The sequence below is a fragment of the Bubalus kerabau genome, chromosome 4 (assembly GCF_029407905.1).
Source record: "Bubalus kerabau isolate K-KA32 ecotype Philippines breed swamp buffalo chromosome 4, PCC_UOA_SB_1v2, whole genome shotgun sequence".
Taxonomy (NCBI): domain Eukaryota; kingdom Metazoa; phylum Chordata; class Mammalia; order Artiodactyla; family Bovidae; genus Bubalus; species Bubalus kerabau.
Window position 1 is genome coordinate 54,421,789 of NC_073627.1, and position 27,169 is coordinate 54,448,957.

At 39.2% G+C, this 27,169-nt stretch overlaps 1 protein-coding gene across 4 annotated transcripts in view; it reads left to right on the top strand.

Annotated features, from left to right (window-relative positions):
- The window catches only part of TRIM37 (tripartite motif containing 37), a 182,233-nt gene that overhangs the window by 23,054 nt on the left and 132,010 nt on the right, over nucleotides 1-27,169 (top strand). For all 4 annotated transcript variants that reach the window (XM_055577485.1, XM_055577486.1, XM_055577487.1 and 1 more), the window contains exons 9-11: nucleotides 8,065-8,189; nucleotides 14,084-14,134; nucleotides 15,322-15,403. In XM_055577485.1, coding sequence (XP_055433460.1) covers nucleotides 8,065-8,189; nucleotides 14,084-14,134; nucleotides 15,322-15,403 — 258 coding nt within the window. The remainder of the gene's footprint in view (nucleotides 1-8,064; nucleotides 8,190-14,083; nucleotides 14,135-15,321; nucleotides 15,404-27,169) is intronic.

Here is a 27,169-nt window from a genome sequence, read left to right on the forward strand (position 1 = left end):
AGGTGCTTTGCAAAGATTTCCTTCAAGTCTATGGCTTGTCTTTTTATTCTCTTAGAAGTGTCTTTTGAAGGGAAGTTTTAAATTTTAATGAAATGTAATTTATCAGTTTGTTCTGCTGTAATAGCTAAGAAATCTTTACCTAACCCAAGATCACAAATATTTTCTTGTATGTTTTCTTCCAGAAGTTTTATAGTTTTAGGCTATATATTTAGGCCTTTGATCCATTTTGATCTATTTTTTGTGTATGAGGTATGGATCCAAAGTAGTCTTTTTGGTTTAATTTGTACATGTATGTGACTGTCCAGTGGTTCTAGCACCATTTGTTGAAGGCCAGACTTTCTTTACTGAATTGCCTTTGCATCTTTTTCAAAAATTAACCCATGTACACGCTACCTACTGATTTGTTTTATGCCACCACTGCACTGTTGCTGTTTATAATACTGTTGTAAAAAGTAAAAAGATTACTGTTGCTTTTTATAATAAAGTAATAAATAATAAAATAAAGTAATAATAAAGTAAATAATAACATAATAAGTAAATAAAGATAAAACTAAAAAGTAAGTAAAAATAAAATATTAAATAATAAATAAAAAGTAAAAAGATATAAAAAGATTACTGTTGCTTTTTATAATAAAATCAACCCTGAGTATTCATTGGAAGGACTGGTGCTGAAGCTGAAGCTCCAATATTTTGGCCAGCTGCTGTGAAGTGCCAACTCACTGAAAGAGACCCTGATGCTGGGAAAGATTGTGAGCAGAAGGACAAGAAGGTGACAGGATGAGATGGTTGGATAGTATCCCTGACTTGATGGAGATGAGTTTGAGCAAACTCTGGGAGATAGTGAAAAACAGGGAAGTCTGGCGTGCTAACAGTCCGTGGGCTTGCAGAGTCAGATATGACTTAGTGACTGAACCACAACAAAAAGTGTTAACTCTCTTTGTGCTTCTGGTTTTTAGAAATTTTTTTCTTTTATCGTCATATGAACTTTAGATTCAACTTTACAAAGAGATTTAACATTTCTACCAAAAAAATTTTTGGTATTTTTTTTTCTTTAATACTTATTTTTTTTAGCTGTTTTGAGCCTTAGTTGCGGCAGGTGGGCTCACTAGTTGCCGTGTGTGGGCTTATGGCATGTGGGATCTTAGTTTCCTGACGAGGGTTAGAACTTGAGCCCCTTTTATTGGCAGGCAGATTCTTAACCCCTGGACAACCAGGAAGTCCCATGTTTTGGGGTTTGGTTGGAATTACAGTGGATCAATATAGCAACTTGGGGAGATGTAGCATTTTAACAATACTGAGTCTATTTCATGAAGAAGACTCCATTTATTTCAGCAGTGTTTCGTAACTTTTCAAGGCACAACATTTTCACATTGTTGGATTTTTTGGTATTTCAGAATTTTTGATGATAAAAGATGAGTTTTCCCCCCAGTATTATTATTTTTGGGATATAGTTGCTGTACAGTGTTGTGTTAGATTCTGATGTACAGCGAGGTGAATCCACTATATGTACACACATATCCCTTCCCTCTTGGACCTCCTTCCCATCTAGGTCACCGCAAAGCATGGAGCAGAGCTCCTTGTGCTATATACACCAGGTTCCCAGCTGTTACATAGATACATATATCAATCCTAATCTCCTATGTTGTGACCCCTACCACTGGTGTTCATACATGTGTTCTCTATGCCTGTCTCTCTATTCTTGCCCACAGAAAGGTCCATCTGCACCATTTCTTTAGATTCCACATATGTGGGTGATACCTCATTGTGGTTTTCACTTGCATTTCTCTAATAATTACTGATGTTGAGGATCTTTTCTCATGCCTCTTGGCCACCTCCTATATTGTTTTTGGAGAAATGACTGTTTAGGTCTTCCACCGATGTTTTGATTGGGTTTGTTTTTTTAATATTGAGCTCCAACAAGCTGTTTGTATATTTTGGAGATTGGTGAGTTTTAAATTAGGCCTTCTTCAGTGTTTTAGAAGAAGTTGTGTAGAACTGGTAATGTTTCTTTCTTAGATGTTTGCTAGAATATACCAGTGAAGCCATTTGAATCTTGTTTTCTTTGTGGAAAGAAAGGAAACAGGAAGTTTTCAGTTTCTTTATAGATATAAGGCAGTTTTTGTGACTTCCCCAGCAGTCAAATGTTTAAGACCCCCATGCTTCCACTGCAGGGGGTACAAATTTGATCCCTGGTTGGGAAACTAAAATGCATTCCTCACAACATGGCCAAAAAAAAAACCAGGGCAGTTCATGTTGCCTTCGTCTTGAATGAGCTTTCATAATTCTGTCTTTCAGGGAATTATTCTCTTTCATTTGAATTTGCTGAATTTATTGACATAAAATTAATAGTAGTCCCTTAACGGAGAAGGCAATGGCACCCCACTCCAGTACTCTTGCCTGGAAAATCCATGGACAGAGGAGCCTGGTAGGCTGGAGTCCGTGGGGTCGCTAAGAGTCGGACACGACTGAGCGACTTCACTTTCACTTTTCTCTTTCATGCATTGGAGGAGGAAATGGCAACCCACTCCAGTACTCTTGCCTGGAGAATCCCAGGAACGGCGGAGCCTGGTGGGCTGCCGTCTGTGGAGTCACACAGAGTCAGACACGACTGAAGTGACTTAGCATTAGCATTAGCATTACCCTTTTAATATTTTAGAATGCAGTGGTGTTACTTCTCTTCTTCCTGGTATTGGTAATTTGTGTCTTCTTTCTTTTCTTCCTGATCAGTCTGACTAGAGTATATTGAATTTTGTTGATCTTTTCAACTAAGTAGTGGTTTTGTTTTTTCTCTGTTGTTTTCCTGCTTTAAATTCTGTTGATTTTTATTTTGATCCAATTATTATCTTTCTTTTGCTTCAGTTCAGTTCAGTTGCTCAGTTGTGTCTGACTCTTTTCGACCCCATCAACTGCAGCACGCCAGGCCTCCCTGTGCATCACCAACTCCCGGAGTTTAGGCAAACTCATGTCATTGAGTCGGTGATGCCCTCCAACCATCTCATCCTCTGCCATCCACTTCTCCTCCTGGAGTCCTTCAGTCTTTCTCAGCATCAGGGTCTTTTCCAGTGAGTCAGTTCTTTGCATTAGGTGGCCAAAGTATTGGAGTTTCAGCTTCAACATCAGTCCTTCCAATGAATATTCAGGACTGATTTCCTTTAGGATGGACTGGTTGGATCTCCTGGTAGTCCAAGGGACTCTCGAGAGTCTTCTCCAACACCACAGTTCAAAAGTGTCAATTCTTCAGCACTCAGCTTTCTTTATGGTCCAGGTCTCACATCCATACATGACTACTAGAAAAACCATAGGCTTGACTGAACAGACCTTTGTTGGCAAAGTAATGTCTCTTCTTTTTAATATGCTGTCTAGGTTGGTTATAGCTTTTTCTCCAGAGACCAAGTGTCTTTTAATTGCATGGCTGCAGTCACCATCTGCAGTGATTTTGGAGCCCCCAATAATAAAGTCTCCCACTGTTTCTCCATCTATGTGCTGTGAAGTGATGGGACCAGGTACCATGATCTTTATTTTCTGAATGTTGAGCTTTAAGCCAACTTTTTCGCTCTCCTTTTTCACTTTCATCAAGAGGCTCTTTAGTTCTTCTTCACTTTCTGCCATAAGAGTGGTGTCATCTGCATATATGAGGTTATTGATATTTCTCCCGGCAATCTTGATTCCAGCTTGTGCTTCATCCAGCCCAGCATTTCTCATGATGTACTCTGCATATAAGTTAAATAAGCAGGGTGACAATATACAGCCTTGCCTTTCCCAATTTTGAACTAGTCTGTTGTTCCATGTCTAGTTCTGATTGTTGCTTCCTGACCTGTATACAAATTTCTCAAGAGATAAATCAGGTGGTCAGGTATTCCCATCTTCTTTCAGAATTTTCCACAGTTCATTGTGATCCACACAGTCAAAGGCTTTGGCGTAGTCAGTAAAGCAGAAATAGATGTTTTTCTGGAACTCTCTTGCTTTTTCGATCATCCAGCAGATGTTGGCAATTTGGTCTCTGGTTCCTCTGCCTTTGCTAAAACCGGCTTGAACAGCTGGAAGTTCATGGTTCACGTTTTGTTGAAGCCTGGCTTGGAGAATTTTGAGCATTACTTTGTTAGCGTGTGAGATGAGTGCAATTGTGCGGTAGTTTGAGCATGCTTTGGCATTGCCTTTCTTTGGGATTGGAATGAAAACGGACCTTTTCCAGTCCTGTGGCCACTGCTGAGTTTTCCAAATTTGCTGGCATATTGAGTGCAGCACTTTCACAGCATCATTTTTTAGGATTTGAAGTAGCTCAGCTGGAATTCCATCACTTCCACTAGCTTTGTTTGTAGTGATGCTTCCTAAGGCCCACTTGACTTCACATTCCAGGATATCTGGCTGTAGGTGGGTGATCACACCATTGTGATTATCTGGGTTGTGAAGATCTGTTTTGTACAGTTCTGTGTATTCTTGACACCTCTTCTTAATATCTTTTGCTTCTGTAAGGTCCATTCGATTTCTGTCCTTTATCGAGCCTTTCTTTACATGAAATATTCCCTTGGTATCTGATTTTCTTCAAGAGATCTGCAGTCTTTCCCATTCTGTTATTTTCTTCTGTTTCTTTGCTCTGATCACTGAGGAAGGCTTTTTATCTCTCCATGCTATTCTTTGGAACTCTGCGTTGAAATGGGTATATCTTTCCTTTTCTCCTTTGCTTTTTGCTTCTCTTCTTTTCACAGCTATTTGTAAGGTATCCTCAGACAACCATTTTGCTTTTTTGCATTTCTTTTTCTTGGGGATGGTCTTGCTCCCTGTTTGCTGTACAATGTCACAAACCTCTGTCCATAGTTCATTAGGCACTCTGTCTATTGGATCTAGTCCCTTAAATCTATTTCTCATTTCCACTGTATAATTGTTAGGGATTTGCTTTAGGTCATACCTGAATGGTCTAATGGTTTCCTCTACTTTCTTCAATTTAAGTCTGAATTTGGCAATAAGGATTCATGATCGGAGCCACAGTCAGCTCCCGGTCTTGTTTTCGCTGACTGTATAGAGCTTCCATCTTTGGCTGCAAAGAATATAATCAGTCTGATTTCAGTGTTGACCATCTGGTGATGTCCATGTGTAGAGTTTTCAGTTTAATTTGCCCTTTCTCCCCTAAAATGTTAGGATTGAAGTTGCAGAGGATTGAAGCTGGGGTTATTGATTTGAGACCTTTCTGCTTAAAGCACATTCTTACATCCTTTGTGAGTTCTTTGACACATGGGTTCTGCAGAAGTATGTTACTTAGGTTCCAAGTATTTGGGGATTTTTCTGATAGTCTATAATGTCAGGTGAAGTTGGTTGATATTGATGTTCAAGTGTACTATAACCCTGTGGATTTTTTTGTCTCCCCTGTTTTATCAGTTATTGAAACAGGGGTATTAAATTTTCAGCAATAATCCCATAATTTGTTTAGTATTTCAGTTGTATTGGTTTTTACTTCATGTATTTTGAAGCCATATTAGTAGGGGCATAAACAGCTAAGATTGTTATATTCCCTTGATGAACTGTTTCCATTATCACTGTGAAAGACCTTCTGTTTTCTTTCAAATCTAGTTTATTTGATATTAAAAAGTCATTTTAACTTCCTTTTAACTAGTGTTACCATGTCATATCTTATTCTATCGGTTTTCTTTTAATGTGTTTGTTCCTAAATGTGTCTCGTAGGCAATATACAATTGGGTCTAATTTTTTAACCCTTTCTGACAATCTTTGACTTTTAGCCGGTAAGTTTAGTGTGCTCATTGATTTGGTAAAGTTTGAATCTACTATCTTACTGTCTGTTTTCTTTGTTCTGCCTGTTCTTTGTTCCTTTGTCTGTTTTTTTTTAGTTTTTTGGTTATTTTGGGTTGAGTATTCTGTGTATTGTCATTAGGTGATGACACCGTTATCAGTGATAGTAAATGTGAATGGACTGGACTTCCTTGATAGTCCAATAGTTATGAATCTACTTGCCAGTGAAGGGGACATGGGTTTAGTCCCTGGTCTAGGAAGATTCCACATGCCATGGGGCAACTTAGCCTGCGTGCCACAATTACTGAGCATGTGCTCTAGAGCCCAGGTGCCACAGCTACTGAAGTGTGCCCACCCTGGCACCCATGCTCCACTACAGGAGACGCAATGAGAAGCCTGTGGATTGCAACTAGAGACTAGGTCTGCTCACTGCAAGTAGACAGGGCCGCACACAGCAATCCAATGTCCCAGTGCAGCAGAAATAAATAAAATGAAAAAATGAATTTCATAACCAATCAGCCTAGGAACAATATAAGAAAACACAACTAAAACCCAACTCTGTTGCAAATAGAAATGCCAAAATCTTAAAGTACCAGCAAGTCAAAATCAGTAGGATATGTAGTAAAACAAAACCAGAAAGCAAGACTTGGTAGAGTTAATCAAAGGAATGTTGCATTGTCAGAAAAGTCACTTGATTGTAACTCAAGAGACTGGAGGCTAAAACCACAAGAACATGTAAGTAAAAATAAATAGAACGATACTAATTTTAAAAATAACATTCAGTTATATTTGATCCTCATTCGTTGCCAAATTATTCAGGAAACTAAGAGTAGAAGGAACTACCTTAACCTTACAAAAAATGTCTGTATAAAAGTCTACCTTTGGAGGAAATGAGGTCAAAGGGATACACATAGTATACATTCAATAAATATTTGAATAAAAGTTATAAATTTTGGTATTTATCATGATATCGATTATGTCATATCATTATTCTTGGTGAACTATAAGCAACTACCTTTTAAAAGGTGGTTGTAGTGGGTTTTACGAATATCATCCATTTGGCACTTGATAGTGTGATAGTGTGTTAGTTTGGAGAAGGCAATGGCACCCACTCCAGTGCTCTTGCCTGGAAAATGCCATGGACGGAGGGGCCTGGTGGGCTGCAGTCCATGGGGTCGCTAGGAGTCAGACTCGACTGAGCGACTTCACTATTTTTTTCACTTTCATGCATTGGAGAAGGAAATGGCAACCCACTCCAGTGTTCTTGCCTGGAGAATCCCAGGGACGGGGGAGCCTGGTGGGCTGCCGTCTGTGGCATCGCACAGAGTTGGGCATGACTGAAGCGACTTAGCAGCAGCAGCAGCAGTGTGTTAGTTTGCTTGGGCTTCCGTAACAAAGACTAGGAGGCTTAAACGACAAATTTATTTTCTCAGTGTTCTGGAGGCTGGTAGTTCAAGATTAAGATATTGGCAGGTTTGGTTTTCCTTGAGACCTCTGTCTTTGGTTTGCAGATGGCTGCCTTCCCTTTATGTCCTCTGAAGGACTTTTTTCCAACTGTAGTTACACTCTGAGGTCCTAGTGGTTGGGGTGCAACATATGAATTTAGGGAGGGGATACACTTCAGCCCATAGCAGGTATTTACAGAGCTGTGTCACAGCTTCATGGTTGATGTAACAAACCTAGCAAAGCAAGCAGCAGTAGATATGACTCCAGTTTTACATAACAGACTCTCAAGCCACAAAGCTGATGTGTGGCGGAACTGGGACTTTAAACTGGTGGCTTGAGTACAAAATCATAGTCTTTTAACTACCATGCTGATTTTGCTAAAGTTGAATGTCTCACTTTTTACCTTTAGTTTGACTTAATGTTTCCCAGATTGATAGAGGTTTAGACTTTTTTTTATTTCTCAGTTTCCTGGAGTGAAATTTGAGAAATCCTTGTTTGAAAGTCATTGACTTCTAGAGGTTTGTTCATTTTATACATAATGGCTTCACTCTACCACTCTAAAATATACATATATAAGATCTACAAATATATTGTAGTTGCTTAGAATTGGATTCATGCTAATATACAGAGAGAGGAAAATACATTAAAATCAAATATATTTACTGAATAACTTTACTATTACAATGGGAATCAATAAAACTAGATCCTTTACTTATTCTTAACTTTCAGACCCACTTTGAAAGAATCATTGTATTTTTCTTCATGTCATTTTTTTCAGTATATAACCAAAATAACTTCCATTTCCTTTAAGGATCTTGGGTGTGCCAATGCATAGTAATTTTGTTTATTCAGACTTTTTTTTTTTTCCTCACACAGTTGCGGTCTTGTAGTAAGAGTGAGTTGATATCTAAGAGCTCAGAGATCCTCATGATGTTTCAGCAAGTTCATCGAAAGCCTATGGCATCCTTTGTTACCACTCCTGTTCCACCAGACTTTACCAGGTACGACACTTTTTTTTTTTTTAAACTTTATATACAAATGCATATACTTAGTGTCAAAAGAATGCTATTACTGGGGACTTGCTGGCAGTCTAGTGGTTAAGACTTCCTGCTTCCACTGCAGGGGTGTAGGTTCAGTCTCTGGTTAGGGAACTAAGATGCTGCATGCTGTACAGCCAAAAAGTTAGAAACAAAGACAGAATGCTATTGCTGACAACTTGAACTCAGATAGTTCTTGACCAATAAGTCTACATTTCTTTGTGAATTAACAAGTCAGATATAATATTTATATTCTGTTCAAGCACTGAATATTATTAAAAGGACTAGGTATTTGCTATTGTAAAATAGATTTGAGTCAACTAAGAATGTTCGTTAATATTCTAAGCTAACTCTTTGATAGTGTGGTCAGCCATTTCAGTTTTGAAGATTCCTTTTCTGAAGTGTTCCCCCATTACCAGTGGAAGGTCACAGGTGTTGGCATAAACATCACATATTAGGAAAACGCTCTTACAGTTCAAAGTCGGGTACATGGATGTCCTATATCAGAGCCAGCTGAAGTGTTTCTCCAAAATGCAAATTCCTAGGCTTGTTCCCTGACAGTCTGTGGAGACAATATTTAGGAAATAATCTTGAGCACCCTGAGTAATTCTGCACTAAAGTTTAGGAACCATTGATGGAGGTAAACTCCTATGGTAATACCACTTGCAGCAATTTCTCAGGCAAGCAACTCTGCTTGACTTCTTGAGTTTGAGGCTATATCACATCTAGTGATTGTTTTGATTTCTTTTTCCTTTCTAATTGCCCAAGGAACTCAGAACCCCAATAATCTCCTCCTTTCACTACCTTCTTTTTTGGGTAATGATAGAAGGAACTGACATTGGGGTTAGGTGGGGGAGGTAGGAGAGGCATTTATAAAGCAAAAACCACCAAGAAATATTTTTTTTTTTAATCTGATAATTAAGGAGTTTTCCCTGGGAAAAGGTCACTTTAGGGCCCTCTGCCTCGCCAATAAACCTTACTGTCTTACTGGAGAATTTGGCTTTTAACTGTTATTTTTATTAGAAACTCAATTTATGATTTACAGTATAGAAGAAGCAGGTGTTCATCTGTTGCAGAATAGATCAGCAACGCAGAGAGAGCCAAATAAGAAAGTCTAGCATTTATGGATATTAAGTTATGGAGGAAAGTTTAGGTATGCAAAGCATTGGTGATTGTTTCTAAGATTTGAGCTCAGGTGACTGATTACATCCCATTGGTTGATGATTTGTGATAAAGCCACTGCTAAGTCACTTCAGTCGTGTCTGACTCTGTTGCGACCCCATAGACGGTAGCCCACCAGGCTCCCCCGTCCCTGGGATTCTCCAGGCAAGAACACTGGAGTGGGTTGCCATTTCCTTCTCCAATGCATGAAAATGAAAAGTGAAAGTGAAGTCACTCAGTCACGTCCGACTCTAGCGACCCCATGGACTGCAGCCTACCAGGCTCCTCTGTCCATGGGATTTTCTAGGCAAAAGTACTGGAGTGGGTGCCGTTGCCTTCTCCGTGTGATAAAGCCACAATGGAGAGTAAAAGGTCATTAAACAGTTCGTGTTATTGCGGTCGCTGAGGGTTGGACACGACTGAATAACTTCACTTTCACTTTTCACTTTCATACACTGGAAAAGGCAATGGCAACCCACTCCAGTGTTCTTGCCTGGAGAATCCCAGGGACGGGGGAGCCTGGTGGGCTGCCGTCTATGGGGTTGCACAGAGTCAGACACGACTGAAGTGACTTAGCAGCAGCAGCAGTAGCAGCAGCAGTGTTATTTATAATATTAAAGATCATCTCTGTGCTCAGCACTGTTGGAAGTGCTACAGAGGAGACATGGAATAGGAAGTAATAATCTTACTGGATATATAGTCCATATTAAATGGTAGAGATTGTATATTAAAATCAAATATTTGTTACTCAATTATATCAGAAATTCTAAGATGAAGTCTAGTTAAATACTGGTGTGGTTAAGATGACTTCATAGCCCAGAAAGGAATTGTGTAACACCTTGAAAGATACTTAGAATTTCACTAGGCAGATGAGAATAGGATATGTGTGTATGAACAAAAATATGAGGATGTGAGAAGAGATGCTATATTTGGAAGTCAGCAGAGAAACCATTTCAACTGGAATTTGAATGGCTATATTGTTTTGGGGCATTTAAGTCCTCCCTGAGCAGGGAAAATACAGTTCTCAGTCCATAAAGAGTTTTAGTTTCTGGGAGTACTGGTCAACTTGGGATGGAAAACCAGTTTTTATGTAGCTGACCAGTATGTTTTCTTAAGGGAAAATGGATACTAATACCCTTCTTCCCTTTGTTTATTAAGTTATGATGAAGTCTCTGGTCTAAAGATTTGCAAATCAGTATTTTTCATATTATTAGACTAGAGGTGTTTTGAGGCTAGCCTCTCCATATTCCATGAAGTTTCACTGATACCATCGTGAGACACATCTAGTCATCATAAAGACCAGAGTAGAAGAGGTATAGAAATAAAGGCTTGAGAAGACAAACCTGTGCCTAATTTGCAGGCAGAATGGTAACGCCATTATGATTGTAGATAACCTCTGAATGAGTGAACATAATGTGAAAATACTAATAGTTAAAGGTGGTAGAATTGGTAGAATTAGTTTAGCAGTCACTGTGACTTTGTATGTTTGTATAAAGAAGGCAAAAATAAGTTTTTGAGCAAGTATGTCTACCAAATTACAAAAATTTTTCAGGAAATGTTTGTAAGTATTTCATCTATTCAGTGAATATTTGAATGCCAGCTATGTCCCAGGCATGTGCTGGGTACACGTAGAGAGCACAATGGAGAGTTCTTATTTCTTCAGTTATGATTTAGTGAAAAAGATAGGTGATTGAGGCAGTAATAAAATAAAATGATCACTGTTGACAGCTGAAGTGTGTGTGTCCTGTTTTAATGCTTCCCTGTAGCCCTTATGTTACATGTGTCTGAAAAGTTTTCAGTGAAAAACTATATGTAGGAGTACATCACAGTACCCTAGGATTGATCATTGTTCTCTGTTCTCTGAATGTTATTTTTTTCTCCCTCTTGGTCAGTAAGCTTTAGCGACCTATATGCTTTAACTTGTGGCTCAGGGGGTACAGAATCTGCTTGCAATGCAGGAGATCTAGTTTCGAACCCTGGGTCTGGAAGATCCCCTGGAGAAGGGAATGGCTACCCAGTAGGGTAGCCCAATAGGATATTCCTACTGGTAGGAATACCAGTAGGAATTCTTGCCTAGAGAATTCCGTGGACTAAGGAGGCTGGGGGGGCTACAGTCTATGGTGTCACAAAAAGTTGGACACCACTTAACGACTGACATGCTTTAACTTGGGCTTCCCTGGTGACTGAGACGGTAAAGAATCTGCCTGCGGTGCTGGAGACCTAGATCCTATCCCTAGGTTGGGAAGATCCTCTGTAGACGGGAGTGGCTACCCACTCCAGTATTTTTACCTGAAAAATTCCATGGACATAGGAGCCTGGTGGGCTACAGTCCGTGGGTTTGCAAAGAGTTGAATATGACTGAGCAACTAACACTTTCAGTTTCTTGTTTTAGCTGGTAAGCTTTCAGCCTCACACGATTGCAGGTTAGCCGTGTCATCTCCATCCTCTGTTTATTTTGTGTTTTGGAGAGCCCTTTGGCTATTAATGACTGATTAAAAATATGACAGTGGTAGTCTGGTCTGAGAACAAAACAATAATGACAAAAACGAAATATATCACAGTGGATATTAAGGACATGGTGGAAGAAACAGTATGAAGATCAGCAGGCAACTGGGAATTGGTTGAAGTCTGTAGACATTATAAAGGATGTTTAGTGGGAGAACTGACCAATATTTGTGTGATCAGAAGTTGCACAAAATTATAGCCCAAAACATATTATTAATGTAGTTAGTAGTTAGTGTTAGTTGCTCAGTAAGGATTAACTAGACAAAAGAATCTAGTAATGAGGATTGTGAGTCTTCTAACCTAGGAGAACAACAGCCTAGGGCTATGATTAGGCGTGCTTAACAATAGCAGGATACTAGCTATACAGTTAACAGTTTCCAGGCAAACTATATCTTATATCTGCTTATGAAAAAGATGTGAGCTGTTTAGCTATACTTATCATAAAATAAAGCCTGGAGGGTTACAGTCCATAGTGTTGGAAAGAGTTAGACATGACTGAAGCGACTGAGCAAGCAAAGTGTAATTAGCAGGAAAATGGACTGTCCCTTTGCCTATCTCCTGTAGATGTAGTTTAGTTCTCTTTGAGGAAGACTGTATGGAACTAAAGTTCCTTAGGTAACCTTGCCTTGCCAAGAAACGGTTAAATTTCATCATCTTGCTTGACCCCTATGTGATTATGTAGTCCTATAACATTATATACTGGAGAAGGGAATGGCAAACCACTTCAGTATTCTTGCCTTGAGAACCCCATGAACAAGTATGAAAAGGCAAAAAGATAGGACACTGAAAGATGGACTCCCCAGGTCAGTAGGTGCCCAATATGCTACTGGAGATCAGTGGAGAAATAACTCCAGAAAGAACGAAGAGACAGCCAAAGCAAAACAACACCCAGTTGTGGATGTGACTGGTGATAGAAGTCAAGTCCAATGCTGTAAAGAGCAATATCGCATAGGAACCTGGAATGTCAGGTCCACAAATCAAGGCAAATTGGAAATGGTCAAACAGGAGATGACAAGAGTGAATGTTGACATTTTAGGACTCAGCAAACTAAAATGGACTGGAATGGGTGAATTTAACTCAGATGCAGTGAAATTAAAGACACTTGCTCCTTGGAAGAAAAGTTATGATCAACTTAGACAGCATATTATAAAGCAGAGACATTACTTTGCCAGCAAAGGTCCGTCTGGTCAAAGCTATGGTTTTTCCAGTAGTCGTGGATGGATGTGAGAGTTGGACTATAAAGAAAGCTGAGCGCCGAAGAATTGTTTTGTCTTTTGAACTGTGGTGTTGGAGAAGACTGTTGACAGTCCCTTGGATGTCAAGGAGATCCAACCAGTCCATCCTAAAGGAAATCAGTCCTGAATATTCATTGGAAGGGCTGATGCTGAAGCTGAAACTCTAATACTTTGGTCACCTGATGCAAAGACTTACATGGAAAGACCCTGAGGCTGAGAAACATTGAAGGCGGTAGGAGAAGGGGGCAACAGAGGATGAGATGGTTGGATGGCATCACTGACTCAATGGACACGAGTTTGAGTAAACTCTGGGAGTTGGTGATGGACAGGGAGGTCTGGCGTGCTGCAGTCCATGGGGTTGCAAAGAGTTGGACATGACTGAGCAACTGAACTGAACTGATAACATTATATAGATTTATTTTCTAGTAAATAATATCAAAGTATTTAGGGTCTGTTAGTATTCCTCATAATTTGTTCTAAAGGAGGAAGTTTGGGGATTTAGTATAAAATCATTTCCTTTTGTTTCTTTTTGATTTTTTAAAACCTATTTATATGTTTCGTACTTCAGGTTCCCAGCCTAAGCACCAATATTTTTCTTTTCCTATTTCCATGTATGTGTTGTGCTTAGTCGCTCAGTTGTGTCTGACTCTGCTACCCCATGGGCAGTAATCTGCCAGGCTCCTCTGTCCACAGGGATTCTCCAGGCAAGAATATTGGAGTGGGTTGCCATTTCCTTCTCCAGGGGATCTTCCTGACCCAGGGATTGAATCTATGTCTTCTGCCTCTCTAGCACTGGCAGATTCTATACCACTGAGCCACCTGGGAAGCTCTTCTTAAGGACTGGTGTTAGGTTAATAAAATTTTCAAGATATTATTGAGAGACATGACTTTTTTAACTAAATGAAATGTTAAACTTTAATAAGCCAAATAATTTATTTGGTTTTTGTTCCTTTTTAGTGAATTGGTACCATCTTATGATTCAGCTACTTTTGTTTTAGAGAATTTCAGGTAAGAGTTTTCGACAACTTTAGTGTTTTTTGTATGTGTATGTAAATGAGAGCCAGGAAGGTGTTATTCCTTGGTTGGATACAGACCTAATGAACTCTTGTCACTCAGTGTGTAGTCTTAGAAGAAACATGGTTTCTGTTAGAAACATAGAGGTCATTTGTCAGAATTGTTTTATATCTTCTGGATAGCTTGCTTCTGTAGTGTTGGAGATGGAACCCTTTTTTTTTTTAAGAAGAGAGTCCACTTAGCTTTTGTTAATAAAGTGAGGTGAATGGGATGACAGAGATTGATGAGCCCTCCTACCCATCCTCAGAAACAAGAATGGTGGGAAGAAGTCCATTTGGGCCCATTTATCTCAGTCCTAAGTGAGACATTGTGGATGAGAGGACATTAGTTAGTGTAAGAAATTTGTAAGTTTTGTAACTTGCATGCCAAGTCTGTTAGCTTTTACTGCTTTTTCTGTAAGATTAAAACCCAAGATCTTAAAACACAAAGATCCAAAGGGACTTGGCTTAAAGGGTGTCACGGAAGTGGGGAACAGAAAATATGAGGTCTTGCCTGGGGAAGAGAAAATGCCAAGGGAGTGGTAACGCATCAGACTAAGGCCAGACTGAGAATTTATACCATTTCCAATTTAATTTGTTTTTTCTTATGTAATAATTTTGTTGCTAAAATATAGCACATTTCCCCACATTTCTTTACCCCTTTAATGCTGAAAAACTGCTTATTGAAGTGGTTGTTAAATTCAAGACATATTGGGAGGTTTTTTTGTTTTAACCTGAAACTTTTTTTTTGTTTGTTTCATTCACAAAGTTTATTATGACCTTTTATTGCTGCTAAGTCGCTTCAGTCGTGTCCGACTCTGTGCGACCCCATAGACGGCAGTCCATCAGGCTCCCCCGTCCCTGGGATTCTCCAGGCAAGAGCACTGGAGTGGGTTGCCATTTCCTTCTGCTAACCTGAAACTTAAAAGATACTGCTGAATATTTCTGTACCATTAAAATTTTTATATTGCAGAATGTTCATGTATGTACATTTATGTAGTGGACTCTTGACTTCTTTAGTCACCTTCATTTACTGATCTAGGACATCAAATAAGGAACATAAGTGGTTGGGTTTTGGTTTTGCCTATTGGAACTTGACAACAGTTTTGATCTTGGGATTTGGTTGGTTTTCTTTTACTTTAGTACTTTGCGCCAGAGAGCAGATCCTGTTTATAGTCCGCCTCTTCAAGTTTCAGGACTTTGTTGGAGGTTAAAAGTTTACCCAGTAAGTTTTTCATTATTTCTCATAAATTTTGAAGTCAAGATGTTTCTTTCAGGGTTCTGTCATACACTGGTTCAGCTTTTTTAATGGAGAAAAGAATTAAAGTAATGAAAATTTTATGTTTCAGTAAGTTTTTCATTATTTCTCATGAATTTTGAAGTCAAGATGTTTCTTTCAGGGTTCTGTCATACACTGGTTCACTTTTTTAGTGGAGAAAGGAATTAAAGGAATGAAAAATTTTTGTTTCTTTATAGGATATATTGCTAAACTATAAAAAATGAATTAAGTATAAACAGTATAAACATTGGCATATTACTGAATCTTATTTCAGTAAAAATATTTAGAAGAAAAGTTTTAAGTTCTTACTTAGAAAATGATTACAAAGAAACCACAGGTATGCTGATTACATTCTCTTGGTGCTTTCCAATGTTTTTTTGACTTGTGTATTTTCTGCAGGGTGGCAGGTCGGTCCAGTGATATGATGAAATGTGTACTCAGTTCCTATAGCAGGAACATAAGCAGTAGTGTATGCTTTCATCACGTGATGTCTAGTTGCTTCTCTTTTTGTGATATTGGTGCACATTGCATATATGTTAATTCTTTGGAAGTTGCAAAATAGTGATTCTCATTTTACCTATTATTTAGTTATCAGTATTACGGTTCATATAGAAGAGGCAAGATTCTTTCTTGTTATTTAGGATTTTTCCTTATTCTCTGAAAGTTATTGCTTTTTTAAAATATTATGAACTCATGTATTTATACTTATTTAGTCTCTTTACTATGCCTTCTGTGTCACTTTGCTCTGACCCTAATAAATAGTCTACTAGTGACTATAGTAGTTAGCTTTCTTGTTGTCTTCTGTGGTAAGATGTTCTAGTCTCATATATTTCCTACTTGAAATTGGTCTTTTTATCCAAAAAGCCCTGATTTCTTTTAGTGGCAGAATTGTATTTCAGAACCAAACTGAGTGCGAGGGGTGCTCATTTCTACCAGGTTGGTCACTGTTTAGAGGCTTTCTTCATGAACAGAACTGGAAAATAACATAGGTAAATGTATGTGGAGATTTGTGAACGGGGGTTAATATGTATGTATGTATTTAAAAATTTATTTAATAGACTTTATTTTTTAGAGCAACTTTAGGTTTAACAGCAAAATTGAGTTTTAGGTTCAGTTGAGTTTTAGCAGTTTTAGGTTCAACAGCAAAATTGAGTGAAAAATAGAGAATTCTACACACACCTTCTGACCCCACACATGCACAATCTCCCCAACTATCAGCGTATCCCATACAGAGTGGCGTGTTTGTTGCATTTGATGAACTTATACTGACACATTATCACCCAAAGTCCTGCTTCATTCTTGATGTTATACATTTTATAGGTTTTGTTTGTTGTTCTTTTTTGGCTGCGTTGGTTCTTTGTTGTGGTGCATGGGTTTCTCTAGTTTGGGGTGCAGCTTTAGTTGTCCTGAAGCATGGATAGTTAAGTTGTCTTAGTTCCCTGGCCAGGGATCAAACCCATGACGCCTGCACTGAAAGGTGGATTCTTAAGCACTGGACCACCAGGGAGGTCCCTGGTGTGTTTTTTGTGTTTTTTGTTTTAATTTATTTTTTAATTGAAGGATAATTGCTTTACAGAATTTTATTGTTTTCTGTTAAACCTCAACATGAATCAGCCATAGGCATACATATATCCCCTCCCTTTTGAACCTCCCTCTCATCTCCCTCCCCATCCCATCCCTCTGGGTTGCTGCAGATCCCCTATTTGGGTTTCCTGAGACAAACAGTAAATTCCTGTTGGCTATCTATTTTACATATGGTAATATAAGTGTTTCCATGTTACTCTCATCATACATCTCACCCTCTCCTCCCCTCTCCCCATGTCCGTAAGTCAATTATCTATGTCTCTTTCTCCATGCTTTTAATTCTTCAGTACCATTTTTCTAGATTCTATATGTATGCACTAGTATATGATATTTATCTACCTTTCTGACTTATTTCACTCTCTATAATACTTTCTAGGTTTATCCACCTCATCAGAACTGACTCAAATGTATTTGTTTTTATGGCTGAGTAATATTCCATTGTGTGTATGTACCACAACTTCTTTGTCCATTCATCTGTCGATGGACATCTAGGTTTCTTCCATGTTCTAGCTATTTTAAATACAGCTGCAATAAACAATGAGATACATATGTCTCTTTCAATTTTGGTTTCCTCAGGGTATATGCCTAGGAGTGGGATTGCTGGGTCATATGGTAGTTTTATTCCTAGTTTTTTAGGGAGTCTTCATACCATCTTCTATAGTGGCTGTATCAATTTATATTCCCACCAACAGTGCAAGAGCATTCCCTTTTCTCCACCCCCTCTCCAGCATTTATTGTTTGTAGACTTTTTGATGATGGCCATTCTGACTGGTGTGAGGTGATATCTCATTGTAGTTTTGCTTTGCATTTCTCTTCAGTTCAGTTCAGTCACTGAGTCGTGTCCAAATCTTTGTGACCCCATGAACTGCAGCATGCCAGGCTTTCCTGTCCATCAGCAATTTTCGGAGCTTACTCAAACTTACGTCTGTTGAGTTGGTGATGCCATCCAACCATCTCATCCTCTGTCGTCCCCTTCTCCTGCCTTGCAATTTTCTTTGGAGAAGGAAATGGCAACCCACTCCAGGTTCTTGCCTGCAGAATCCCATGGACAGAGGAACCTGGCGAGCCACAGTCCATGAGCTCACAGAGTCAGACAGGACTGAACAACTAATACACACACACATTGCCATTTTCTTAATTGTTTTGAGTTTGATTTTATAGATCTTTTTCTTCTCTTGTATTTCTTGACTATATAAGTCCCTTTAACATTTGTTGTAAAGCTGGTTTGGTGGTTAACTCTTGCTTGTCTGAAAAGCATTTGATTTCTCCCATCAATTTTGAATGGGATCCTTGGTGGGTAGAATAATCTTGGTTGTAGATTTTTCCCCTTCAGTACTTTAAATATATCCTGCCATTCCCTTCTGACCTGCAGTTTCTGCTGACAAATCAGCTGTTAAACCTGTGAGGTTTCCCTTGTATGTTACTTTTTTTTCCCTTGTATGTTACTTTGCAAGCTTCTCCCTTGCAGGTTTTAATATTCTCTGTCTGTGTTTAATCTTTGTTAGTTTGATTAGTATGTGTGTTAGGGTGTTTCTCCTTGGGTTTATCCTGTATGGGACTCTTTGAGCCTCTTGGACTTGACTATTCCTTTTCCATATTGGGGAGATTTTCAACTATAATCTCTTCAAAAATTTTCTGATACCTTTCTTTTTCACTTCTTCTGGGACCGCTATAATTCAAATGTTGGTGTGTTTGATATTTTCCCAGAGGTCTCTGAAACTATCCTCAGTTCTTTTTATTCTTTTTACTTTACTTTGCTCTTCAGAAGTTATTTTCACCATTTTATCTTCCAGCTCACTGATTTGTTCTTCTGCTTCAGATATGCTGCTATTGATTCCTTCTAGAGTATTTTTAATTTCAGTACTTGTGTTGTTTGTCTCTGTATGTTTTTTCTTTAATTCTTCTAGGTCTTTGTTAATTGATTCTTGCCTTTTCTCCATTCTGTTTTCAAGGTTTTTGCTCCTCTTTACTATCATTATTCTGAATTGTTTTTCAGATACTTTGCCTATTCCTCATTTATTTGGACTTCTGTGTTTCTAGTTTGTTCCTTCATTTGTGCAGTATTTCTCTGCCTTTTCATTATTATTTTTTTAAACTAACTGTGCTTGAGGTCTCCTTTTCCCAGGCTTCAAGGTTGAATTCAAGATTCCTTTTGGTTTGCCCCCCTACAGTTGGTGCAGTGGTTTGTGTAAGCTTTGTATAGGGTGATATTTATGCTGAGTTTTTTTTGTTTTTCTTCTGATGGACAAGGCTGAGTGAGTTGGTAATTCTCTCTGTTGATGATTGGGTTTGTATTTTTGTTTTGTTTGTTGTTTGCATGAGGTGTCCTGATCAGGGTGCTACTGGTAGTTGGGTGTTGCCAGGTCTTGTATCCAAGTGGTTTCCTTTGTGGGAGTTCTTACTATTTGTTACTCCTTAGGTTTAGTTTTCTGGTCGTCTAGGGTCTTGGAGTCAGTGTTCCCGCTCCAAAGGCTCAGGACTTGATCCCTGGTCAGGAACGAAGATTTCACAAGTGGTTTGTTATGGCATTAAATGAAATTTAAACACGTACCCAACAACAAGAAACCAAAGATGAACCCCAGACAAATGACAGTTACAAAACGAGGCAAATAATAATAAAAATAATGGATTATACACATATACATACACATCCATAAGCAAAATCAAAACAGTCCAACAAGAATAAAGTACAATAGATTGACCCGGCGAACAAAGGAAACAAAAAATTATATCTACCACTTAAGAACAAAACTAACTAAAGCACAAACTGGAAAACGAAAGTAAAGCAAGGTGCCCACTGGAGAATAAAGCAATGAAAACAAAACTATCAAATATGTTGAGAGGAAAAAAAGACTAGGTTTGCAAAGCTAAATAGAGGTAGATAAAGAAGATTTATATACATTAAAGATTAAGTGCAAGGAGAAAAGAACAGTAGAAAAAGCAAACAAAGGAATAAATATAGAAAAAATAATAGGTTTAAAAAATTAAAATTAAAGATTAAAAGAGAAAAGAAAAAAGGAAGAGGCAAGAAAAAGGTAACTCCATAGAACTTCAAAAGCCCAACGCGGAGGCAGTTTTATAACAACTATAAAATGTGTGATCGAAAAAAGAAAGGAAAAAAAAACTCAAAAGCTTGATTAGATTTCATAGTGCCAATAAAATTTACAACTACACGGAGGCCCGGCGGGGTAGGGGTAGGGGTAGGGTGTCGGGGATGGAAAGAAGAAAGAAAAGAAAAAAAATCCAAAAGAAACCACAGAACAAGTGGAAACAAAAGAATAAATGTTCCTCTTGAGTCACTGCTGTCAGATTCCTTTCCCTTGCCTGGGAGTCACAGTCTACCTCACCTCCCTAGGATGCCCTCCAACACTGTGCTGGTCTCTGGACCTGCCGTGGGGGCAGCTCAGATACTAATCTGGTCCTACTCCTGTGTGTTCTTGCCTCCAATGTCCACAGCGTCAGAACTAGTGCGTTTTCTCTTGTGGGACCTCTCAATGTCCTTTTGTATATTCCGTAGTCACAGAGTCTGTGTAGTTTGATCACGTGGATTTAATCTGCAGCTTGTACAGCTGGTGGGAAGGCTTTGGGTCTTCTTCCTTAGCCGAACTGCCCTTGGGTTACAATTGTGGTTTTATTTCCACCTCTGCATGTGGGTCGTCCACTGAGCTTTGCTCCTGAGGGCTGCTCTGAAAGACTTGGGTTTGTCCCTGTGAGGGCCAGGTGTGGAGGTGGTGCAGCTGCTTAGATTGCAGGGATTCTGGCAGCATCAGGTACTCAGTGGAGTTGGCAGTTAGGAAAGGAGGGAATATAGTGCTCTAGAAGGGTATGGCAACCAGTATTAGCCAATACACTCCAGTATTCTTGCCTAGAGAACCTCCCCGACAGAGAAGCCTAGCAGACCACAGTCCACAGGGTCACAAAGAGTTGGAGATGACCAAAGCGATCCCACGTGCTTAGACTCAAGACTTTTTTTTTTGGCCTGTCGTATCTCTGCCCCAGTGAGGGTTCAGCGTAAAGCTGGCGCAGCTGCTTGGCTTACAGGGACCCTGGTGGCACAAGTGTGCAGGGACAGGGACTGCCTCAGCTACTGGAGTTATGGCCCTATCAGTCTTTTTGCAAGCCTCCGGTAACTGGGGGTCAGAAGGCCTCTTTGGCTAGTCTTTCTCTGTAGCTCTGCCCGTTCAGGTGCTTAGAGGGCTCCCTTGCCTGGGGTCCTTCTCTGTTGTTCATCATGCACATCAGGCACATAGAGGGGCCCCCCTGTCTGGGGTCCTAATCGGTAGATCTGTGTGTCAGGCACTTAAAGGGACACCCTGGGTGGGGTTCTACTCTGTGGATCGCTGGGTCAGTCACTTAAAGGGGCACCCTGGGTGGGGCCTACTCTGTAGTACAGTGCGTCAGGCAATTAATGGGCCAGCCTCTTTATTGTTCATCTTCCCATGCTGGATGTGGGGAGAGAGGGGCCATGGTGATGGCTCCACCCCCTACGTGTGACCCATCTGTATCGCCTTGCTTCCGTGGCTGCCCGCCTTTCCTCCAGGGGCATTCCCACCACATCTCTGCCCTCATATCCCCTCGGTCAGTCCTTCCACAGTCAACAGCAGCCCTCATCCTGGGTTTGCTCCATAATCCCTAAGGTCCAGCTCCCAGCTGCTCCACCTTCTCGGGGACCTGCCTCCCTAGCCAGGGTATGTATGGCTGCAGCAGGGACTGTCTGCATCTCATTCCATTTTGGCTGCTGCAGATCAGTTGTTTCACTTACTGCCTTAAATGTTTCTCCTCTGACTCAGACAGTTCCCCTGATGTGGGGATTGGACCCCTGCTTCAGTTCTCCCACCCGCCGAGGGCAGGTCCAGTCCTAGTAACACTCCTGTTTTTCCCCCTAGTTCCTTCATCCTACTGAGTTTTGCGTGATTCTGTATATTCTTATCCACTGGTCAGGTGCTCCTGTCTGCTCTCAGCTGGTGTTCTGTGTGCACCTCTGTGTCTGAAGGTGTGTTCCTGATGTATCCATGGAGAGATGTACTCCACGTCCACCTCCTCCTCCACCATCTTGTTCTCCCTGTTTTTGTTTTTTTTTTGACACATGTATATATGTAATTTTTTTTTTAAGTTTTTTTTTGTTTTTTTAAATTCTACTTATTTTTGGCTGAGCTTTCTTCATCTTCATTGTTGTGCATGGTTTTCTCTAGTTGCCGCGAGCAGGGACTCCTTCTCATTGCAGTGCATGAGCTTCACATTGTGATAGCTTTTCTTGTTAGGAAGCACAGGCTCTAGGCGCTCGTGGGTTCCCGTAGTTGCGATACCTGGGCTCTAGAGCATGGGTTTAGTAGTTGTGGCAATTGGGCCTGGTTGCTTCTCATCATGTGGCATCTTCCCAGATCAGGAATTGAACCCGTGTCCCCTGCATTGACTGGTGGATTCCCAGCCACTGGACCACCATGGAAGTCCCTGTATTTTTTTTTAAATAAAATAAATCATGAGATCACACTAAGACTTATAATTCAAATTCAGAATTACAGAATTTTTTAAACTTCTTTATATTACACCCACAACTCATTTCTTCTACTCTAGGAACCTGCTTTTTGAAGCCATAGGAAATAAGAGAATTGTAATATATCATAATGAATCATTCATTTGCTCTATAAAAAAAATTTCAGGAGGGGAACTCAATTCTACCATCAACTTGAGAAATTCTACCATCGGTTACTGGGAAATGTTTAAAAATTATTTTGCATATACTCTCATTTCCTTCTGCTGTGTCTAGACAGCTGTTAGGGTTCAGAGCTTGTTTTCTAGTAAATTCTACTGGAAAGGTTAATGGAAACAATATTTCCTGAATTTCTGTGTGTTGAAAATAGTTTATATCCTTTATACTCTAAAGCCAGAATTGCTCAATGCAAAATCCTTGGCTCATGTTTTCTTTCCTTGGCTATCTTAAATATTTAATTCCATTTTGTTATGGTAAAGTCTAATGATGAACTAATCCTTAAAAATATTTGCTAATATTATCTAGATGCCCAAATAATTTAATAATTTTTTCCCACAGTGCCTGTACCTTATTTATTTATTGGAATGTAGTTGCTTTACAATGTTGTGTTAGCTTCTGCTGTACAGCAAAGTGGATCAGTCATACATGTGTCCACTCTTTTTTAGATTTCCTTCCCTTTTAAGACACCCCAGAGCACTGAGTGGAGTTCCAATTCTTTTTAAATCCACTAATTTACTACTATATGTGTTGGGTTTTTTGGGCCCGTATTCTCAGTTACATGCTGGGCTCTTTCAATATATAGTTTTAGATTTCTTAAAGAAAATATTTCCTGAATTACAGTTTTAAATATCGCCTTTGTTTCTACTGTTGGTTTTCTCTCTTGGGACTTTTATTATCTGCGTTTTGAATCTTCTTTGCCTTTGTCTTCAATACTACCACTTTCTAATTTTTTTAGCTCTTTCTTCATTTCTTTTTAACTTTAAAAATTTTCCTTGTTCACTTATTTTTTAAAAAGGTATCAGCTGTTGTGCTTATTTGCTCCTATGTTCGTTGAGTTCAGTCTTTATTTCTTAAATAACTTGCTTTCATTTCTAATTCTTCCCTTAGTTCTGTTACTTATATTTGAGTTTTTCTAATACTGATTTGTGTTATTCTTTCATAGCATATTTCTCAGCTTTTCTTTTCTTCTGCAGTCTGTCATATTATTTCCTTAAGAGTCTTTTAGGTTATTTTGAAATAGGTTACAATTTTGATCTTTGAGTTTGTTTTTCTAGGGTGCTTTCATTGTCTGTAGGGATGTTATTTTACCCTTTATTTTCTCTTTCATTTTGGTAAATAATGCATAACATAAAATTTACCATTTTAACTATTTCTAAGTGTACATTTAGTATTGTTAAGTATATTTACATTGTTGTGTAACTAACTTCCAGAATTTTTTCAACTTTCAAAACTGAAGTGCTCTGCCAGTTAAACAGTACTTCCCCATTTCCCTTTCTTCTCAGATCCATCACTCTGCTTTTTCTTTCTATGAATTTGACTACTCTAGATACCTCACATATGTGGAATCTTAATACAGTAACATCTTCTTGTTACTGACTTCTTTCACTTAGCATATGTTCTTAAGATTCCTCCTCTTCATAGCTTATATCAGTATCAGAATTCCCTTCCCTTTTCAGGCTGAGTAAAATTCCATTGTATGTATATACCACATTTTATTTATACATCTATCAGTGGACATCTGACTTGCTTCTGTCTTTTGTCTTTAGTGATTAATGCTGTTTTGAACATAGGTGTGTAACTATCTCTTCAGTATCCTGCTTTTGATTCTTTTGGATATATACCCAGAAATGGTATTGCTGTGTCACATGGTAATTCTGTTTTTAGTTTCTTAAGGAACTGTGCTGTTTTCTACAGTAGTTGCACCATTTTACATTCTCATCAGCAGTGCACAAGGGTTCAAATTTTCCCATATCTTTGTCAGTACTTTTTTTTTTCTGTTTCTTTGGTAATAACCATACCATACTAATAATGGTATGAAGTAATTCTTTGTGCTTTTGATTTATATACCCTAGTGGTGTTTTTGAGCATTTTTTCATGTGCTTGTTGGATCAGTTGTATATCCCTTTTAGAGAGACATGTATTCAAGTCCTTTGCTCATTTTTTAATCAAGTTTTTTGTTGTAGAGTTGTATGACTTTATATATTCTGGATGTGAAAGTGTTAGTTGCTCAGTCAAGTCCGACTCTTTACAGCCCTGTGGACTGTAGCCTTCCAGACTCCTCTGTCCATAGAATTTCCCAGGCAGGAGTGATAGAGTGGTAGTCATTCCCTTCTCCGGGGAATCTTCTTGACCTAGAAAGCAAACCCAGGTCTCCTGCACTGCAGGCAGATTCTTGACTGTCTGAGCCACCAGGGAAGCCTCCATATTCTGGATGTTGACCCCTTATTAGATGTATAATTTACACATATTTTCTCATTTTTAAGGTTTCTTTTTGCTCTGTTGATCATGACCTTTGATGGACAGAAATTTTAAATTTTGTTGTAGTCCAGTTTGTCTGTTTTGGCTTTTGGTTTCATATCTAGGAAATTCTTACCAACTCCATTGTCATGGAGCTTTTCGCTTATATTTTCCTCTTAGACTTTTATAACTTTTAAGACTTATTTTTAGATCTTTAATATATTTTTAGTTAATTTTTGTATGATGGAGGGGTCTAGCTTTATTCTTTTGCATGTGTATATGTGTGATATGTCAATCAGAAATCTGGTGCTTTGCTTTCTGAGATATTTCCTAGTTCTTCTCTTCTTGTAATCTGGACCTTTTCCTTCCTTTGCTTGTATTATTTCTATGCTATTTATCTTTTATTTTCCTCTTAGCAGTTCCTTTGCAATCTTTAGACCTGTTCTAAAAGACCCTGGATACTCGTTTTTAAGAGTTTAGAGTTACTAGACTGCATTTAGTTTTTATACTCAGTTCAGTTCAGTCGCTCAGTCGTGTCCAACTCTTTGTGACCCCATGAATCGCAGCACGCCAGGCCTCCGTGTCCATCACCAACTCCTGGAGTTCACCCAGACTCACATCCATCGAGTCAGTGATGCTATCCAGCCATCTCATCCTCTGTCATCCCCTTCTCCTCCTGCCCCTAATCCCTCCCAGCATCAGAGTCTTTTCCAATGAGTCAACTCTTGGCATGAGGTGGCCAAAGTACTGGAGTTTCAGCTTTAGCATCATTCTTTCCAAAGAAATCCCAGGGCTGATCTCCTTCAGAATGGACTGGTTGGATCTCGTTGCAGTCCAAGGGACTCTCAAAGAGTCTTCTCCAGCACCACAGTTCAAAAGCATCAATTCTTCGGCACTCAGCCTTCTTCACAGTCCACCTCTCACATCCATACATGACCACAGGAAAAACCATAGCCTTGACTAGACAGACCTTTGTTGGCAAAGTAATGTCTGTGATTTGAATATGCTATCTAGGTTGGTCATAACTTTCCTTCCAAGGAGTAAGTGTCTTTTAATTTCATGGCTGCAGTCACCATCTGCAGTGATTTTGGAGCCCAGAAAAATAAAGTCTGACACTGTTTCCACTGTTTCCCCATCTATTTCCCATGAAGTGGTGGGACCGGATGCCATGATCTTTGTTTTCTGAATGTTGAGCTTTAAGCCAACTTTTCACTCTCCACATTCACTTTCATCAAGAGGCTTTTCATTCCTCTTCACTTTCTGCCATAAGGGTGGTGTCATCTGCATATCTGAGGTTATTGATATTTCTCCTGGCAATCTTGATTCCAGCTTGTGTTTCTTCCAGTCCAGTGTTTCTCATGATGTACTCTGCATACAAGTTAAATAAGCAGAGTGACAATATACAGCCTTGACGTACTCCTTTTCCTATTTGGAGCCAGTCTTTTGTTCCATGTCCAGTTCTAACTGTTGCTTCCTGATCTGCATACAAGTTTCTCAAGAGGCAGTTCAGATGGTCTGGTATTCCCATCTCTTTCAGAATTTTCCACAGTTTATTGTGATCCACAGTCAAAGGCTTTGGCATAGTCAATAAAGCAGAAATAGATGTTTCTCTGGAACTCTCTTGCTTTTTCTATGATCCAGCGGATGTTGGCAATTTGATCTCTGGTTCCTCTGCCTTTTCTAAAACCAGCTTGAACATCAGGAAGTTCATGGTTCACATATTGCTGAAGCCTGGCTTGGAGAATTTTGAGCATTGCTTTACTAGCATGTGAGATGAGTGCAATTGTGCGGTAGTTTGAGCACTCTTTGGCATTGCCTTTCTTTGGGATTGGAATGAAAACGGACCTTTTCCAGTCCTGTGGCCACTGCTGAGTTTTCCAAATTTGCTGGCATATTGAGTGCAGCACTTTCACAGCATCATCTCTCAGGATTTGAAAGAGCTCAACTGGAATTTCATCACCTCCACTAGCTTTGTTCGTAGTGATGCTTTCTAAGGCCCACTTGACTTCACATTCCAGGATGTCTGGCTCTAGGTCAGTGATCACACCATCGTGATTATCTGGGTCCTGAAGATCTTTTTTGTACAGTTGTATGTATTCTTGCCACCTCTTCTTAATATCTTCTGCTTCTGTTAGGTCCATACCATTTCTGTCTTTTATCGAGCCCATCTTTGCATGAAA